Source organism: Ceratotherium simum, chromosome 16 (genome assembly GCF_057802395.1).
Source record: "Ceratotherium simum simum isolate JZ-2026a chromosome 16, ASM5780239v1, whole genome shotgun sequence".
NCBI classification, from domain to species: domain Eukaryota; kingdom Metazoa; phylum Chordata; class Mammalia; order Perissodactyla; family Rhinocerotidae; genus Ceratotherium; species Ceratotherium simum.
Window position 1 is genome coordinate 47983095 of NC_141915.1, and position 19686 is coordinate 48002780.

At 44.7% G+C, this 19686-nt stretch overlaps 1 protein-coding gene across 1 annotated transcript in view; it reads right to left on the reverse strand.

Moving 5' to 3' along the window:
- The window catches only part of PITPNC1 (phosphatidylinositol transfer protein cytoplasmic 1), a 243697-nt gene that overhangs the window by 37535 nt on the left and 186476 nt on the right, over positions 1–19686 (reverse strand). Inside the window, exon 6 of the mRNA XM_004432670.3 lies at positions 7776–7871. Coding sequence (XP_004432727.1) covers positions 7776–7871 — 96 coding nt within the window. The remainder of the gene's footprint in view (positions 1–7775; positions 7872–19686) is intronic.

Genomic DNA, 19686 nt, shown 5'->3' on the forward strand with positions numbered 1-19686 from the left:
GCAGGTGAGAGAATCTGCACTGAAAATCTTCTCCTCCTCACGGTTTTCTTTATCATCTGCTGCTCCCGCCACTTCCAGAGGCACCACCAAGTACTTCTCTCTCTAACAGCACTGGCCTCATGGAGACCCTTGAAGAGGGTGGGCTCAGGGTTCCCTGCTGGGGACCCTTCCCCTGATGAGCTCCTTTGCAGGCTTCCCACCCAGTTTTAGGGGCCATCACCCGGGACACTTTGGCAGTGGACATGGCTCCCCTTCTCCCCACGCCAGTGACGCCGTCAGTCCCCTTATTATCCAAGAGGCCCCGGCCCCAGTAAGTTGGAACCCATCACAGAACAGCTGCGTGACTCTCAGAAAGAAACAGATGGACCAAGGGAAAAGGGAAAAAATGATAATAAAACATAACAACAAACTGAACTCAACAGCATACCCCAGCAGGAGGCAGCTGTGTTAAATCTGGCCATTTGGAGATAATTGAAAATTTTTACCACCCTCCACCACCAAGATGTAGACCAAAATGAAAATATCTTTAATTTGAGGGAGCCGAGTGGTGTGGATGGAGCCCTTTGTACTGAAGGGTACGGCTAAGCACGACAATATTTACTCATTTCGTCTCTCTGTTCCCTTTCTCGGGCCCGTTGTACTTAGCAAACAGCACTTAATCTCTTACCCTTGACAGTTATTGGAAACGTTAGATGTTTCTCTCTTTGTTCTGTCCTCTCTCCCTTAAGAGAGAATTCAACAGATGCTTAGATTGGTGTGACCAATGAACTGGTTGCTGAGGATTTCTTGGTCCAGGAAGACTCTATAATCCAGAGGCTTGGAGACTGAGTTTAAAAAAGTTACTATAGTCAAACAACACAAGAGGAAGGCTCTAAATCAGTTCTGCCTAACACCTCCCCCTGCAGTGTCCTACGTTCAGTTACACCACTTCAGGGATCCATCATGCTTCTTTTTTTTCTTTTTTTAATAATTTTATTTATTTATTTTTTTCCCCCAAAGCCCCAGTAGATAGTTGTATGTCATAGCTGCACATCCTTCTAGTTGCTGTATGTGGGACACGGCCTCAGCATGGCCGGAGAAGCGGTGCGTTGGGGCGTGCCCAGGAACGAACCCGGGCCACCAGTAGTGGAGCGCGAGTGCTTAACCGCTAAGCCATGGGGCTGGCCCCCATCATGCTTCTTGGATAACCTCATGTTATACTTTCTCCTTCATTGCTACCTGAATTCAAAACGAAAATTGTAAATTTTCCCAATTTCTCCATTAAAATTATTACACTCTATTTATCACTGGTCAGATGGGGACTTCTTTTACATCCTCCAAAATGAAGGGAAACAGGAATTTCCTTTATCTGTAAAAAGAAGATCAAGTTTAAAGGGTAGTAGAGACTAGACACAATCGTGGCCTTTGTAGCCTCCATGCCTAGCACAGAGCCTGGCACACAGTAGGCACTTAATAAATGTGAACTAAAGAAATTCGTTAATGAGTTTTCCTACTAACAGGTTTTACTAAATTTCCTTTTCTTGGATTGGTCTATAGCAGGGTTTCTCGACTTCACTACTATTGATATTCTGGGTGGGATCATTCTCTGTTGCTGTCCTGTGCATTATAGGCTGTTTAGCGGTGTCCCTAGCCTCAACCCACTAGATGCCAAATACCCCCTACTACCCAGTGGTACCAATCAAAAATATCTCCAGACATTGCAAGATGTCCCCTGGGGGGCAAAACTGCCCCCAGTTGGGGGGCCCGTCTCATGGCATAGTGGTTAAGTTGGGTGCACTCTGCTTCAGTGGCCTGGGTTCACAAGTTTGTATCCCAGGCATGGACCTACACCACTTGTCAGCCATGCTGTGGTGGTGACCCACATACAAAACAGAGGAAGATTGGCATAGATGTTAGCTCAGGGCTAATCTTCCTAAGCAAACAAAACAAAACAAAACAAAAAACAAAAACCCCAAAACCCAAAACTGCCCCCAATTGAGAACCACTGGTCTAGAGATTCCTTTGCTTTTTGTTTATATAAATCAATGATGATTTAAAAAAAAAAAAAGCACAAAAAAATCCTCTACTTCTAAATTTCCTCTACTAGGAAATTAAATTTCTTTGTTCTTTTTCCCCATTTCTACTCAAGGCACATCTGAAAATTTAGAAGCTACATATGCCCTCCACATTTGTGTCTCTGGGGGAGAGCTGCAGATGGCAGCAGCTAGGAGGCCAATAGAGATGCCATTTTCTCTGGTCACCCTCATCTTGTAATGGAAGCCAAACCTTATGAATTACCGCAGAGAAACAAAGAGGAAGAGTGCTAGACTTTACATTAGCCAAATCTGAAGGCCTCTGTTAGCGCTCCCTAAGCCTGACTTTCACAGATTGTCCAGGCTGGACAAGTCCTGGAGGCTGGATGTTGAGATGTGTGCTTGCACCACCGAAGTGCCAACTCGGCTTAGCAGGTATGGGCTCACTGCCCGTGCCCTCTGCAGGCATGCTACCCACTTATGATAAGTACGGAATTAGTTCCTCATTCCCGGGCTGGGATCTTCACCTTGAAATCTTGGCAGAGCATCAAAGGGTTGGGATGGAAATCTTGGCAGAGCCAAGAACCCACGTATCAACCACATAACGAGCACAACCTGCTCAGATGTTGGCTTCACCTCCTTTTTGCTGCTTTGGTGGTGCTAATGTGACATGGTGCAAAGAGCTTTATGACTCTGATGGGGAACAGGGCCTTGGTGGGGCTTTGTTGAGGCTAATGGAGGTGCACTCTTTGCCTGAGAAATCACGCTGAATTTTTTTTTACAATACAGCGCTGCCCTGCTGAGTCCTGCAATAGATATGAGAACAAAACTTGACACTAAGAGGCTCTTGGGAGCTGAAGCTCACACCCTTGATGTGGATAGGAAACAGCAGCACTGCAAAATGAGAATAAAGAGAGCGCTGGGCCAGGCTATCAACTGATCCTGAGTCTCCAGACCATCCTTCTGAATCCCTGGCTGGTGGTGCACAAGGGCCGCCAGGCAGACGGCACCCAGCGGAAAATTCCCAGCTCCGCTCACCTTAATGAGAGAGGCACTCTTGACTGTGTGGCTTGGAGGTTTCCAGGGAGAAATGAAAAAAGAAAAGAAAGTGCTTCAGGCCCCTTCTTTGGCCTGGATGGCGGTATGTGTGACAGGAGCGGGATAGAGAGGGGTGACCCAGATAACCCTGGTCTGAATTCATAAGCATCAAAAACCTCAGAACAGAATCAGCCCACCAGCTCTTCAGCTTTCTCCCCAGAAAATGTGTTCTTATTTATGATGCTGACATAGTCAACTTACAAAGATGGATTGGAAGAAAAAGCCTGTAAAGCTGTATGCCTCAGATTAAAAAAAAAAAAAGGAACTCTGATTCACAACTGTTGGGTTAATGGCAACAAATTCAATTTCTTTGATAGCACTCACTCTGAAATTGTCGCTGCTGGAAGGAAAAAACAAAGCTCCTGACTCTCACTCATTCATTCAACAACCGTTCGGTGAGCATCTGCTATGTGCTGGTGCTCTATGAGCTGCCGAGGGATGGTGATAAACAGAACAGCTCTGGTCTTCCTGGAGCTCATGATATAACTGAGCTAGCATGAGCCAGCATGATTTAGAAGCCACAGACTAGGGCCGGCCCCATGGCTTAGCGGTTAAGTGCGCGTGCTATGCTGCTGGCGGCCCGGGTTCGGATCCCGGGCGCGCACCGATGCACTGCTTCTCCGGCCATGCTGAGGCCGCGTCCCACATACAGCAACTAGAAGGACGTGCAGCTATGACATACAACTATCTACTGGGGCTTTGGGGGAAAAAATAAATAAATAAAATTAAAAAAAAAAAGAAGCCACAGACTAGAAACCCACTGGCCTCCAGACAGTGGGTGGGGGAGCAGGGTACCCAGGAAAGCCCAGACGAGAAGCCATGTTTGAGCTGAACCACAAGGAGGACTGACTCTTCGCTCCCCAACTGAGTGGCACAGAGGTGGGGAGGACTGGGGAGTGGAGAAGGCAGAGGGCCATGCTAAGGGCCTGGGCTTCCTCCCAGCCAGTGAGGGGTTTTAAGCAGAAAATGACAAGGTCAGCTTTCACTTGAGAGGGAAACTCTTGTGCTGGGGAGGAGGATGTTAATGATTTACACACTGCTGAGTAGAAATTTCTTTGGAAATGGTTTGTCTGCTGAATTGGTTGTTCCCCTTATTCTCAGTCCCTGGCTAATGATATTCACGGCAGACACAACAACCACAACAGCCTAGGAAACTCATTTCTCTCCCCTCTGGTGGGTTCATAGTGCAGTCTGGATTCTGGAAATCAAATGATGGTGCGGTTAGGTCACAAGGGGGTCCTGCGGATCGTACTTTTCCCAAGATTTTATTGCAGGCTCCCAATTATACCTTTTCCATTGTGGTCTAACTGCCAGGGCTATTGAGGAAGAAGTCTACCTGTAATGTAGGCCAGCGATCCTCTGGGAAGCCGTACTTGACAGCGTGCCCTCTGGGGCTCCTTTCTTTCACATTCATTAAGTAATCCTAAGACTCCAGGACAGGGAGGGGTGGCTCTGAGTGTGAGAGCTGAATCCAGAGTTTCATTCATTGCCAGTGACCTTTTCTTCGAGGGCAAGGTTTCTCAGCCTTGGTAATAACATTTGGGGCCAGATCATTCTTTGTTATGGGGGGCTGTCCTGTACATTATCGGATGTTTAGTAGCATCCCTGGCCTCCACCCACCAGTTGCCAGTAGCACCCCCAAGTTGTGACAACCAAAAATGTCTCCAGACATTGTAAGCCGCCTTGTAGGGCAAGATCACCCTCAGTTGAGAACCACTGCTCTACAGAACGGTTTTCCATTCTCATCTTATTCAGTCTCTCAGCAGCATTCAGCCCAGCTGATCACTCTCTTCCTCTTCAAACCTGCAATCCTTGGTGCACTCTCCTTGTTTTCCTTCTAACTCTCTGTCCAATTCTTTGTAGATTCCTGGGGTCTTCCCATCTTCTTCCTGATCTCCAAATGCTGCCACCCCTTAATGCTTGGATCTGAACCCCTTTCCCATTATACTTTATGCTTTCTCCCTCTCATCCATCCCTAGGATTTTAAATACCTTCTATTTGCCAAATACTCCCAAATTTGTCTCCAGCTCTGATCTCTCACCTAAGCTCCAGACTCATTTCTGTTTGTTCTACATGTCTCATTGGCATCCCAAAATTGATCCTTCTTTCTCCAAAATCCATACCTCTTCTCACCTCCGTCTATCTGTTGTCCAAGCCATAAACCTTAAGGCTATTCTAACTCTCCCTTTTCTCTCATCTTCATATCCAATCCAGGACCAATCCCTGTCAATTCTTCAAAATACACCTCAAAACCATCTGCTCCCCACCCCCCAGTTCAAGCCACCATGTAACCTAAAAAAACAATAACATAGATAACTCTAATGACCTCAGTGGTTTCCTGACTTCCACTCTGCTCCCTTCCAGTCCATTCTACATCCAGAGCAATCTCTTAAAAGCACAAATCAGATCATATGATGCCCTGGCTTTAATTTCTTCAGAGGCATTCTATTGCACTTGAATAAAATCTAAGCACCTTTCGCGGCGCCATCCTCCTTCCCAAGCTCCCTTGTGCCATCCTTCCTCTTGTTTCCGCCGCTGCCTCCTTTCGCGTCCTCATCCGTGTCACTTCGGGACTCCTACACATGCTGTTACCTCCACCTGGAGCACTATCCCCCCAGCTCTCTTCATCCTGTGGGTCTCAGCATAACTGTCATTCTTCCAGAACCTCTTTCCTAATCTCACCCTCTTCAATTTAGTTTCCCTATCATGGCCTCTCCCTGCACACCTCCTTCTGGCATTTGTGACTTTTAACTCCATAGGTACCTATGTAATTATTTCATTATTGTTTGGCTCCCCAGCTAGATTGGAAGTGTCCTGAGGGATGGGACCCTCAATGTCTTTTCTGCTCATGGCCATGTCCCTGTCTTCATATTGTATGTGACACTCAGTGAGTACACAGTAAATATTTATTGAATGAATGACAGTTCACCTCTTATTTCCTTGGTCAAATCCCATCTAGAAAAGAATACTTTATGACCCAGGGAAATGAATGACTGTGAAGCATGAAGAAAAAGCTCTTGAGTGTCTGTGTAAATGAGAAGAAGCTTTCCAGTGGGGATTCTTGGGAACACAAAGCACAGGGAGATGAGTCAGCCACCCGCTGACTAGAAATGAGACTTGGTGTCATTAATATTCCATATTTGTCCCAAGACTTTCACCGAATCAGGAGGGAACTCCCGGAGTACCAGGCAGGACTACACCAAAGCACTCTGAGAAGGAACTGAAATTAGTTCAGAGTTTTCTGCAAACACTGCCTTCCTGGAAGGCCCAGAGCTTCCAAAGAGGCCAAGATGCCCAGTTAGGACAGCAGCCCTCCAGGCCCAAGAAGCCACAGAAGCGACGGGGCAACAGCTTCACCCAGTGTGTTCTGCACATGATAGAAGCCCCACAAGTAGTGGTGGACTTGATATGAAACCATAGAAGTTCTTCCTAGAGTGAGAAAAGGGGAGACCAAGTTTATTCGCTTCAGCAGGTCCACAGTTACGCAAAGAGCATTTCAATTTGTTTTTCTGAAAATTCACAAGTGTGGTTGGCTGCGGAGCGTAGTGTAAAATGATGACGTTTGAAAGCTCAGCCTTTGAGTCAGACTGAGAGTGATTCACAGCAGCCTCTCCCCGGTCTTTGAACGGACAGCAGCTGCAGAGCACAAGCCTGCAATTAAGCAGCTAAGCATTTGCTAAGATCAGGTTAGACTTTTACATGCAAACGAATCCCAAAATGTGGAGGCCAAAAAATCAGAACAGTTTTGGCAGCCTAGTTTGTCTAACAGTGCAATTCATTTTTAACGGGTTTATTTATTAGGTCTTAAATTGGCCTTAATGAATCTGAGAGAAGAGTTTCAAGGTCCGTGTTATGGCTCAAGGATGAATCTGGGGCCTTGAGTCCAAACATATTGTGATTGGCTGCATGTTGCTAAACAACAGAAATAGCCCTGCATCTGTTATGGTTGCAGGGCTGGGATGTTATTTACAAGGAGGTCACCCAAGTTCTGTCAGCAGCCATTACTAAAAGACTAACGGGATGGAAATGGTGACTTGTACCAACGGTAAAATAAAAAGGTCTCACTGAGGCAAACAATGGTGGGCTGGAAGCTATAAAGAAAGATATTCTCTTAAATTTATTCTCAGTCAAGATGAAAAAAGAAGCAGCCCACGTGAAGGTGCTTCTTGTTTTCAGAGAAAGGTTTCATGCCGAGATGAGCTGTCCAAGCTTCAATATTCACCCAGAGAGGACTGATGGAGCATTTTCTTTGTGTCAGATCCCAAAGACAGAATTAAAACGCAGCCCCTGCCCTCCCGGAGCATGCAGATGAGGAGACCAGTTGTGCAGAAGCCAGGCAAAACAGGAAGCCGGAGGTGGCTGCTGTTTTTTAGAGAGGCCAGTAGGTTGGACGGTTGAAGCCCTATGAGTATTTTGCTGCCCAGAATGATGGCAGAGTTGAGGAGACAAGTAGACTAAATCAAAATTGAGTGGCAGCCAGGGCCAATGATGTGCCTCAAGGAGAAGGGACTTAATTTTGAGACCTGTATTAAGGAATCTGGCAAGATGTGAAACCAAATTGAATCAACACAAAGAGAGATGAAAGTCTCCCAGGTTAGGACACACTTAATAAATATTTGTTGAATGAATGAATCTCTTCCACATGTCATCTCATCTATTGCTTACCTCAGATTCTTTGTAGTAACGTTCTGGAATTTCATCGCAGGCAATATCAATAAAGCAAACTTCTCTCTCTAGGTCTTTGGCCTCATTGTCAAAAATCTGAAAGAGCAGAGCACCACATCAAAGGTTAGCGATACCAGATGATCTCCTCAAGATGCCCGCAGGTTGGCACAACCGTGCCCGAGGCGGAATAACACCCCACAGAGCATCTTCACATGGCTCAGTGCCCCTGGCTAGTGCCTTCAGAATGTGCCTGCCTCAGAATGTGCAAGAATCATGAAAGACTTTTATTCACTGCTTACGTTTTGTCACATCAGAGGCAGGTATAGCATCAATCACCACTCGGTGATGGGTAGATGAAAAAGTGGGCTGTTTTTAGAAGTTCAAGAGTAAAGAAATAAATCTCGGGCCGGCCTCATGGCTTGGTGGTTAAGTGCACGCGCTCCGATGCTGGTGGCCCGGGGTTCGGATCCCGGGCGCGCACCGAGGCACCACTTCTCCGTCCATCCTGAGGCCGAGTCCCACATACAGCAACTAGAAGGACGTGCAGCTATGACATACAACTATCTACTGGGGCTTTGGGGGGAGAAAATAAATAAATAAAATCTTTAAAAAAAAAAAAAAAAAGAAATAAATCTCTTTCGAAAATGACGTATGCTGATTTCTGGCAGTTAATGTGAGCAGGGGGTGTGGAGAGGCTGGAAAGGGTCTGGCTAGATATGAGACAAAAAGCAGTAATGTAGTCCAAGATTTAGAGAAGAAAAATGTGGGGTTTTTCTTCATTAAAATTTTTGTATATATTTAATTTCATAAATAATACATGCCTATTGCAGAAAATACAGATAAACAAAAAGAGGAAAATAAAAACTGTCCACAATCCCATGACTGAGGGATAAACGTGGCTATTATTTTAGATCATTTGAGTATACGTAGGGGTAGAAGCTTGGAAAGATACTGAGATGGCTTCTGCCAGTCTACTCCAGCTTCCATTGGCCCAGAATGTCCATCAATTGAAAAAAAGAGTCTGTAAGACAGCCATATATATAGATATAAATTTTGGGAGAAAGATTAAGTTCCTCTAGTTTTTCCTGTTGCCATTTTTCTGGTTTAAAGGGATGGTCTTCCAGGCCCTTCTGAAGGATGGTAAATAGATTAAGTTTGCAGAACCACTTCATCCTTGGAGAAAGCCTTAACTGTATTCCCACCTCACTCTTGAGCTAATTCCTGCAGGGGAATCATCCGTTAACACTAATTAAATCTGACTCTTCAGAAGAGAATGAAATAATTTGGAAGAACAGGGTGGTTGATGCCTAAGAACATTGCCTTGACACAAATTTGCTGCCTATTAATGACATGATCTCCCACAGGACAGCATCTGCAGGGCTCTTTACATGCTACACTCTCCTTGGCTTGATTCTCAAGTTGAAACTATTAATCCTTTGCAAATGCTTTCCGAATAATATTTGTGCTGGTAATTATCCTCGAAGTCTGCTGTTTGCTCTGTCACCTATTTTCTTCTAAAATGGTTGGAGATTGGACTCTACAGATTTGTCCAAGGAGATTAACTCCCCAATCTGACCTGAGGTGGCCACAGCATTTTCTTTAAAGGTAGGGAAAGTGGTTCTTGGGTCAGCTCTGAGTCCTTCCACTGCCATTCGAAGTCAAGTGTTTTGGGACAATCCTGAAGTGTTTGGGAGGGACAGGTGGATTGCTTTGAAATGAAATAGAGAGACCATGGGTAAACAAGTTCAAGTTTGAGTGGAGAAATAAGTTGTGAAATGAAATACTGGGTCTGACGTTGTTTCTCTCTCTCTTTTTTGCGTCTCTTTTCAGTGTGTGCCAAGAGAAGAAAGATATGTCTCATTAAGAAAACAAAACAAAATGGAACGCCCTAGAGGGAAGTGAGCTTCTAGAGGGTACATTACAAAAGAAGTTAGAGAGGTTTGACATTTATTGGTGGTAAAATTTACAGGACTGAAAGAAGGGGAAATAAACAGGAGTGAAGGGAATTATTGACAGATTATTTGGCTTTTCCTAATTTAATTCAAACATTTTGATCACTCATTATACCAGTTATCACATCATTGCCTCTCAGCTCCAAATTCACCCTTTAGTTTCTGCTCTGAGATAACGGACTGGACTCTGTATGTGCCTCTCCTTAACAGCGAGTATGACATTAAGCCATGTACTGGAGGGACCCTATAGGAAGCAAGGGGCTTCTCTTCCTGGTTTGGATCTTACTCCTGCTGCAGAGTCTGTCAGTGGGGACATTCAGTGGTGCTCTCTCTCAGCTACATGGCCAGAGTGCATAGTTGCTTGGCGACCTTGCAGCCTGGCCCTCACCATGGCCCTCCTGATGTATGGTGGCCCGCTATGCACTCCAAAGCCTTGCATCGGAAGTGGCGCCCTGACTCTACACACTTGCCCACCAGTGTCACCTCACCTACACCCAGAGGGCTGTTTTCTGCTGCCCAGCAACTGTGGACCCAGCTCTGGTCCAGGAAACCTAGCAAACTTCGCCATCCAGTAGCCTATGACCACAACTTCTCCAACAAAGTCTGAGCCCCAGCCGTGGAGAGGGGCCCCTTCCAAGTTTGCTCTTCCTTGTGTATCCTCTCTCAGCTTAGGTACCCTTTAGAGTTCTCTTTACATCTTTATAGTTACTCCTATCAAAGTTTAATAATTTCTTATATAACACCCCCTTGTTCAAATGATTGTGTAGTTTATGCCTCCTGATTGGGCCCTGACTGATACACCCACTGCGCAAAAGTGCTGCCCTCGGCTTTGGGGGCTACAAAGATGAGGAGAGCGAAGTTCTTGCCCTGAATGAGTTATCATCTAGTGGGAGAGACAGACTGGGAAGCTATTCCCCAAAATACAAGGCAGAATAAAGTATTTGCTACAAAAGAAAGAGGGCCGGCCCCGTGGCTTAGCGGTTAAGCACGGGCGCTCCGCTGCTGGCAACCTGGGTTTGGATCCTGGGCGCGCACCGACGCACCACTTCTCCAGCCTCATGAGGCCGCGTCGCACATACAGCAACTAGAAGGATGTGCAGCTGTGACATACAACTATCTACTGGGGCTTTGGGGGAAAAAAATAAATAAAATTAAAAAAAAAAGAAAGAATAGACTGTAAAGCCAGGGAGGGGAGTCATTTATGTTGACTCAACAACTACATTATCAGGATAGTAGTATTAGTCCTAATTTTCAGATGAGAAAACCAAGGCTCAAAAAAGTAAAGGGCTTTGCCCGAGGTCACACAGCCAGTCAGTAGAGAAGCTTAGATTCAGGGCAAGTCTCCAACCTTCACAACCTCCTGTGATAAAAGGCTGCCTCTTGGCACCCAACCGAGAAGATAAGTATCAGTCAAAAGTGCTTCCTGCTTCTTTCCAGAAAGATGAAATTGGAATCTGGTTCTCCTCCTGCTATTTATAAAATGTATGCCCTATTACTGGGAACTCTACAAAAGCTTGGAGCTTTTCTGCTCTTTTGTTGAATAGCTAAGCCTGCAGTAGACTCTACTTAGGTACCCTTCAGTTCAACTCTGGTCTCTTTCATTAATATGACACTTAATTCTCACATCAAAGTCTCTGAAATACCAACCACCTTTCAGTAAACATTTTGGTGTGGGGTTCAGTGTGGCTGAACAAAGCCACAAAAAATCACTTTGAGGACCTCAACATTTTCTTCAGGCTTGAGATTACAAAAAGCCCTGATTTCCAATAAATAATTAATCTCCCAATGATTAGAGATTTTAGGAGATGCTCTTATGTGCTCAATAAGTGCCTGCTGAATTAATGGAAGGCGTTAGCTTTTACTTTCTAAAGAGGCATGTATGGCAGGAATATTGCTTACTAATTGACCTTAGCTTCCTTTCATGAGCTGGAGTTCTATTTCCTTGGTTGTGAGCACCCTAACTTTCCATAATTCCCAGTACAGGGCTCAATGTAGAGTGGAAACCTCAGAGCGTTGGCTGATGGGAATCAGGAGAGCTGAATTTGAATTCAGTTATCTCCTCTGTGTAACCTTGGGCAAGACCCTCTACCTCCTTTGCGTCTCTATATCCTCATCTGTAAAAGAAAAGGCTTAGTCTAGATGGACAGCTATCAGGGAGTTGTAAAACATTCTGGAATTGTACCCAAAATCTGAGGAGGTGCATTTTTCTGGAGAGAGGGTTCGACCACTTTCATCTGATTATTAAAGAAATCTGTGGCCCCTGTAAGGTTGAAATCAAGTGACCCAGATGACCACAAAAATTTTCCAGTTAAAATGTCTGTGACGTGGAGCGACCTCTGGGAGATGTTAGTCTCCTATGTCTTGCTCTTTGGCTCCTTCCTTCTCTGGCCCTTCACCCCACAGCCAGCCGGCTTGGGTGGCGCACAGAGGCCTGCGGCAGGGAAACAGGAAGTGGCCGTGGTCATGATGCAGTGTAATCAGAGGCCATAGCCGGGGTGAAACAGTCTAATCTTCAGGCTCAGTTTAGGGCATGATCCAGAATTAAGCCAACATTGTTACAAACAGAGGGTTAGCCAGGCCCCAAAGCAAGAGTAACTATTCATTTGGGTTTCCCCAGTGGCAAGGCAGCAGCTGCCAGAACTTTGGTCCAACCACCAGCTCTTTGAGGTGGAGTAAGATCTGCTAAGATAGCTTTATGACGAGATGCATCTTGTGGATACATCAGGCCATAGCTCCTCCAGGATTGCACCTGACACAGGTGCTGTTCACCTTTACGGTCTCGGGAGCTTTTTGGGCAGAGTTTGTCTTCTTCTGAGATGAGAGTTGGGTTTGGGAGTTAATTGTGGTTCTTTCCCTATATCTCCTGTAATAACGTTCCCATCCTTAGTTATTTATCAGATACATGCCCACCCACGAATCATCTGCAGTGGATTTCAGTGCCAATCTGGTTGACTCCTGACCTCCATCCCTCCCACCAGGCAATGAACACTCAATAAACAAACTCCTTTTAATATGAACTGAGCAATACTACAATGAGAAGGCAAATCTCCCAAGTAAATACTATCTTAAAGATTCCAAAATAAAAAGAAAGTAATTTTCCCTTTTTCATAAAGCATTATGAACATTAAAATCAAGCATCTTTAAAATCTTCATATACTTTGACCTAGTGAGCTTAAGCTTTGAGAATTTATCTTAAGAATCTTAAATAGAGGAAAAGCTTTATGCATAAAGATTCTCATTGTGACATTATTGTAATGGCAAGGAAAAAAATAGAGAGAGAGAAAAAAATGGCTTAAATATCCTAATATGCAAGAATGGCCAAGGAAATTGTGATAAATCCGTTTGATGAACTATTCTGCACCCATTAATAACTCCATTCTTAAAAAAGATTTTCCCAGGGGGGTATACATGGAAATTGGTGGGATGGAGAAGGGGATATGTTCTATATTTAATACAGGCAGACGCTAAGTCATGTGGTTATAACTTAGAAGAGAAAGGTACACTGATAAATAGGGAATATGTTTTAAAAACACACTAGACTTCTTCCTTGAATAGGAGTGCTTTCTAGATTTTGTAATCTCTCTGGTTTTGCTTCTAGATGTTTCTAGATTTGGTGATCTCTCTTGTTACAGCCCATCAAAGGAGAGCACCGTGTACAGAGGCTTTTCAGAAATCCACAATCCTGGGAATCATGAATTTTGCAGCCCCTTTCTCTATAATGGTAACTTTCGTGATTTAAGATCCAAGTTTAGATGGGAACTCTCTGTACTTTCTGAACATTTTTTCCATAAACCTAAAACTGCTCTAAGAAATAAAGTCTATTATTAAAAAAAATTGAAGGGGAAAAAAAAAAGATCGAAGCTTAGTAGCTGTGTGGATTTTATCTTCCTGCCATCTGCCCAAGCTACCAAGGATGCAAGGTAGGGGTGGTTGATTAGCAGGGATTTCGAGAAAATCTACCAGTCATCTTGTTTTATGCTTCAGATATGATTAAAGGGACAAGGAATCCCAGCTAAGCTGCTATTTTCTTCTAACTTTATTTCACTGCCCTTGGGAGGTCTCTGGGGAAGCAACTGACTAAGACACACCAAAAAAGAATAGGTTCAACAAGAAGGAACAGGGGAAGCAGAATTATTGTTTTAACCCTACTTTCATTTTAATGCTCAGGATTTGCAAAGTGGCCATTGGTTTGGTGGAGGGCGGGGGATGCTGGTTCCTGGTTAACATGTTAGGCATATGGGTTAAGTTGGTTCATGGTTTATTGATTATTATCTAACAGCAGCACACCTGGTGGGGAGAGCCTGAAAAGCACTTACAGCCGAAAAAAAAATAGTCTAAGTTATCGATGAGGAAAACCATTATTTCATTACCTCCTCTCTACTGGTATTCTCACCAAGAATATTTTGTGCCTACACAATTCAGTGGTGACTGTTTCATAAATATGTACGTTCTATGATCCAACCCAAGAGCATGCAGCTTGTCTTCCACATTGCCATTAGGATAGAGACAAAAAAAGATGGTCTTTTTTGGTCTCTAAGAACATTTCTGCCCCCCACCCCCCCCAAGAATAGAGAGCTGGGTAGCTGCTATTTGTTCTACAGGTGGAATTACTTAAACACAGTGTTCTGAAGAGAAGAGACTAGGTGCCCAGCAATCAATAAACCAGCAAATATTTATTAAGCCATACTTTATGTGTTCAACACTGTGCCTCTTAAAATGTGTGAGATAAGGTCCACTCTCAAGGGGGCCTATGATTTTGTAGAGAAGACTAGATTCAATGCAAGATTTAATCAACAACACTATATAAGACATAATCTATATGTACTAAAGGGTGTGCTTCAGACAAGAGTACTCCAGTCCGAATTCAGCAAGGAGGAAACTCAATGAAAGCTCAAAGTAGTCTGGGCCCAGGATCATTATTTAGCTAGCAGAGGTGATTCAAAAGACTGGCCATTTGGTGTTGTGAGGAAAAGAGATTCCAGCCCCACCACACACAATGTGGTGCAGAGACATCAGAGCCTGGGGTATAACTTAGGGCTGCTGGGGTTTCTGCCTGGGCGGCCCAGAGAACCATCGGCAGGTGCCGGGGGTGCTGGGGTAAGTGATGGCCCTAGACCCACTCCTGAAATGACCTTGGTCTTGAAGCTGAATTGGAGCCCCATCTGGTAATACGGTGTGAGGTAAACTGCTTTGATTTAATCCTCATCAAATGCTCCACTCCCCATTGGATTTAGCGGGTATTAAGGCTGAGTAAAGGAAACTCATCTATCAGGGTTAAGCCATTTGGCCTTAGATACTAGGTAAACTTCAGTGCTTCCCTGGAGAATGCTCCCTGGTGGAAAATATCATTAGGCCTTCAGTGCAGAAGGGAAAAAGGTCTTTCCAAAGCCAGCAGGAGTCACAAAGCAAACTGAAGGCAAAGGTTTCCACCCACAGTGTATGAGAAAATTCCAACCATAACGAGGTGGTAATGACACCTGTGCAGAGCTGCTAGAGGGGTGGAGAGGGGTGAGAGATGGGGCAGGGGAGCTCCAAAGAACGCCTCTGTGGATCTCGGTGCAACATTCTTGTGCTGTTTTGTTTTCCTCACACTGCCCTCCCTCCTTTGGTTGCCAGCTCACTTACCTTCCAGTGTATTGGCTTTGAGTGTTAAAGGGCTCTAAATAGACAACGGGAGGAAGGGACTCAGAAGGAGTCCTCTCTTCAGAAAGCTGTCTTTGGGCATAGGTTTAACTTCCAGGTGTTCTAGTTACAGGATCCTGGAAGGAGGCAGTGTATGAGGATGGGGTAAAGCTCTTAGGGGTATGAACTGGCAAAGTGAGGACCCCTTTGTGAGGAGAAGAGGTTCAGGGAGCGAGTGGGGAGAAAACAGCACTACTGTTCATAAGCTGGGTGGAATATTTCATGACCCAGCAAGCCTACAGTGTATTAGATGGCACTGGGGAGGGGCCGTTGAGTTAGGAGAGGATGGGAGTGGGGACAAGTAAAGCTCTCGAAGGAAGTCTAGAGCTCTAGGTGGTGGAGACAGCCTAGATCAGAGATGAAGATGAGTGCTGGAGTAAGGTGGCTTCCCTCAGACCATTTGTGGGTCTTCTGCACATTGTCTGCAGATCTCTGGACAGCAACCAAGGGAAGCTGGCACACACTTGGGATGGCCAGGGCTCCCATGACGGATGTAGAGCTCCCAATTGAACGAGGACCGCTCCCACCTTGGCAGTGAAGTAAGGATGCCAATGGGGGTTTTGGGGAGGCCAGGAAGCATGAATAGAAAAGAACCACCACATGTTGAGCCACTTTGAGTGAGCTGATTCAAAAAATTAGGGCATTCATGGTGTCAGGAACGGAGGCTGCCTGCTTCTTACACTAATCACTGAATATGTTTCTCTACGTTAGTTTAAATTGATTAAACTCCTAAATAGAACTCGCTGCCAAGAAGGCTTGCAAGAAAGGTGCTTGGGGAAGTTCGAGGTAATGGTCATTCCCAGTTGAACACACAGAAACCAGTGGTGGACTTCGAAATTGTTCAGTCCGGCCCCTTCATGGTTGAACTAGCACAGAAGGCACACCCTCCAGGGTTTTTCTTTTTTTTTTAAAGTTTCTCAGGAACTAGATGTTTTCAATTTGAACAATATAGTCCAGTACAAGGAAGAAATTAGCAACCACTCAATCCTCCAATCCTTCTAGTATGGGACAGACAAAAAATTTTAAATTAACTTCATACAAAATCTAGTGTGATCTTGTTGTTCACAAAAAATAAATGATAACTCAATACCTTTAGTAAGATATGTTGATTTTTTTTTTTTTAATTTTAGACTCCTTGCCCCAAAACAATCTTTTTTTATTGATTTTTTTGGGGGGTGTGCAGTTCTATAAATTTTAATACATGTATGGATTCTTGTAACCACCACCACAATTAAGATACAGAATAGTTCCATCACCCCAAGAAACTCATTTATAGTCACAGTCTCCCCATACTCTCATCCCTGGCAACCACTGATCTGTTCTCCATCCCTACAGTTTTGGTCTTTTTGAGAAGGTCATACAAATGGAAATATATAGATTTTAATCCTTTGAGACTGGCTCCTTTCACTCAGCATAATGCCTTTGAGATTCATCCTGTTGTGCAAATCAAAGTTCATTCCTTTTTATTGCTAAGTAGTATTCCATTATGTGGATATATAACAATTTGTTTATCCATTCTCCCATTTCTAGTTTGGGTAAATTACAAATGGAGCTGCTAAAAGCATTGATGGACAGGTTTCTGTGTGAACACAAGTTTCATTTCTCTAGGGTACATACCCAGGGGTGGGAATGGGGGGCGTTGTAGGGTATATGTTGATTCTTCTTTATCAGTGGATGCATCAATACTCCTCTCGCAAATTGAATGGTGTCTCCCCCACGCCCCCAAACTCATGTCCACCAAGAACTTCAGAATGTGACCTTATTTGGAAATAGGGTCTTTGCAGATATAATTAGCTGAAGATTGCTATGGACTGAATGTTTGTGTCCCCCCCAAATTAGTATGTTGAAACCTAATGCCCAGTGTGATGGTATCAGGAGGTGAGGTCTTTGAGAGGTGCTTAGATCATAACAGTGGAGCCCTCATGAATGGGATTAGTGCCCTTATGATAGAAACTCCACAGAGCTCCCTAGACCCTTCTACCATGTGAGGACACAGAGAGAAGTTGGCAGTCTGCAACCCAGAAGAGGGCCCTCACCAGAACCCAGGCACGCTGGCACCCTGATTTTGGACTTTCTGACTCCAGAACTGTGAGAAATAAATTTCTGTTGTTTATAAGCCTCCCGGTCTGTGGTATTTTGTTATAGCAACCTGAATGGACTAAGATAAGGATCTAGAAACAAAATCATCCTGGATTTAGGATGGCCCCTAAATCCGTGACTGGTATCCTTATAAGAAGAGGACACAGAGAGACACATGAGCAGAAGATCATGTAAAGACAGGCAGAGATTGGAGTGATACTGTCATAGGCCAAAGGATGCCTGGAGCCACCAGAAGGTGGAAAAAGCAAGGAAAGATTCTTCCCTAGAGCCTCTGGAGGGAGCCTGGCCCTGCCAACACCTTGATTTCAAACTTCCAGCCTCCAGAACTGTGAGAGAATAAATTTCTGTTGTTTTAAGCCACCAGTTTGTGGTAATTTGTTATGGCAGCCCAAGGAAATGAATACAATGCTCCACTTGTTGTTTTTTTTTTTTTTATGATCCCTTTCTTCCATTCTCAAGATCAAGATGACTCTCTAGTCCCTGAAGGTGGAAAAGCCGGCCTTCTGAGAGGCCTCACTGTCCTGAGCTTTCATGAATGAAGGCAATTGGCCTTTTTCGTTCTGTTATTAAATACGTGCAGGGAGAAGAAAGAGGTTAGAAAACAAGAAGAAAATTCAAAAATAACATGTTAACTGTGGACTTCAGCGCAGTGACAAAGACTCTCCTTAACCAAACTTGAGTCAGGCTCCTCCAGGTCCTCTTTTTGACTAGGCCTTGCCTTGGGCTCTGTCCCTGCCCTGGTTTTAGCAAGAATCCTGTTGAGTGTGTTTAGGGAAAAATCTCCCGCTCTTGATATCTTATCACCCTGGCCTGCCTTCAGCAAGAGTCCTGTCAAGTGAGCCGGGATCCCCCTTCCATCCACTGACCGTGACCCTGCGCCTTGGCTATCAATCTCTACTAGTCCTTTTTGTGCCCAATCTCTCTCTCCTAGCACAAAACCCTGCTGCAGTAGTCCCCCCTGAGGGAAGTTGGCCTTCGCGTCTTTAAGAAGTGTCACGAATAATTTTTTCTTTGACGTGGGCCAGTGGTAGAGATTTGTCCTTTTCCTTTCTCCGTCCACCTCAAAGGCTGCAGAACATTCAAAAACAGACAGGGACACCTGATGACAACAGTACAGAAGGGACAGAAGGGAAGCAATAACGTAGGGCATTGCTCATCAGTGAAGTTCAAAATAAAAAGCGGCTCATCAACGTACCTGGGCGTGAGAGCAACAGAGAGAGAAAGGAGGAAAGATGCCCGGGAAAGTGGCAGGGTGCAGATCTGAGGGTGACAGAGCATAGCAAGGTGGATATGAATCCACAGTGTGATCCCTTTGAGGGAAAGGACACTTCTTTCTATTCTAGGATTTGTGTCTAGAAAGAGCTCTGGCAAACCGGGGGAGGGTTGGGAACCATTTTGTGCTGTGACCTGAAGTCCCACGCAGAGAACAACCGTGAGCCCTGGCTCATTTGGGTGAGATGAAAGGCGAGGAAGAAGGTTCAAGGGACAGTAATCAAAGTGACATGGAGAAAAAGCTTCTGATTGGAGAAGCAATGTTCTAATAAGGTGCTCTAGGTCACAGTAACTAATTAAGAAGAGGATGGAAAAGTATATGAAAGTAATGCAGATGGGTCACAAACGCTATGACTCAGTTCATTTACTAAAAAGGCTTTAATGGCACAAAAACTTCTAAGTTACAGTTCCCAGGGCAGCTGTAACAAGGCTCTTTTCATAAGCTTTGTCTAATTTTGGCACAGCGATCTCAATTCAAACTCTTCCTCTGGGCCACAGCCCCCTTTGGACACACAGACTGTGTCATGAGATCAGGCCAACACTTCACATGGGCACGTGTGGATACTGGCACCCGAGCTGGTGTATGGTTTCCCCGCAGCATGATCAATAATGCTTCCTAAAATAAGTCTCAGAAGCTGAGCCTAAAATAGTTTCAATTTCTCCCAGTTCCTTCTTATTTCACTCCACAGGGTGATCTCTGGGAACCGGAACGGCTGGTTTTCTCTCACGTTGACAAATGGATATTTAACCTGGAAGGGCTCACAGGCTCGCTTTGGGCCAGCCTTCAGTAGCCTCAGTGTTTGGGGTTTGCCAAGGTGACTTTGATCCCCGTCCTTCCCTAAACCTTTTTTGAGCCTAAACAATGAATCCTTTGCACAAAGAGGCACAGTTCCTGACACAGAAAA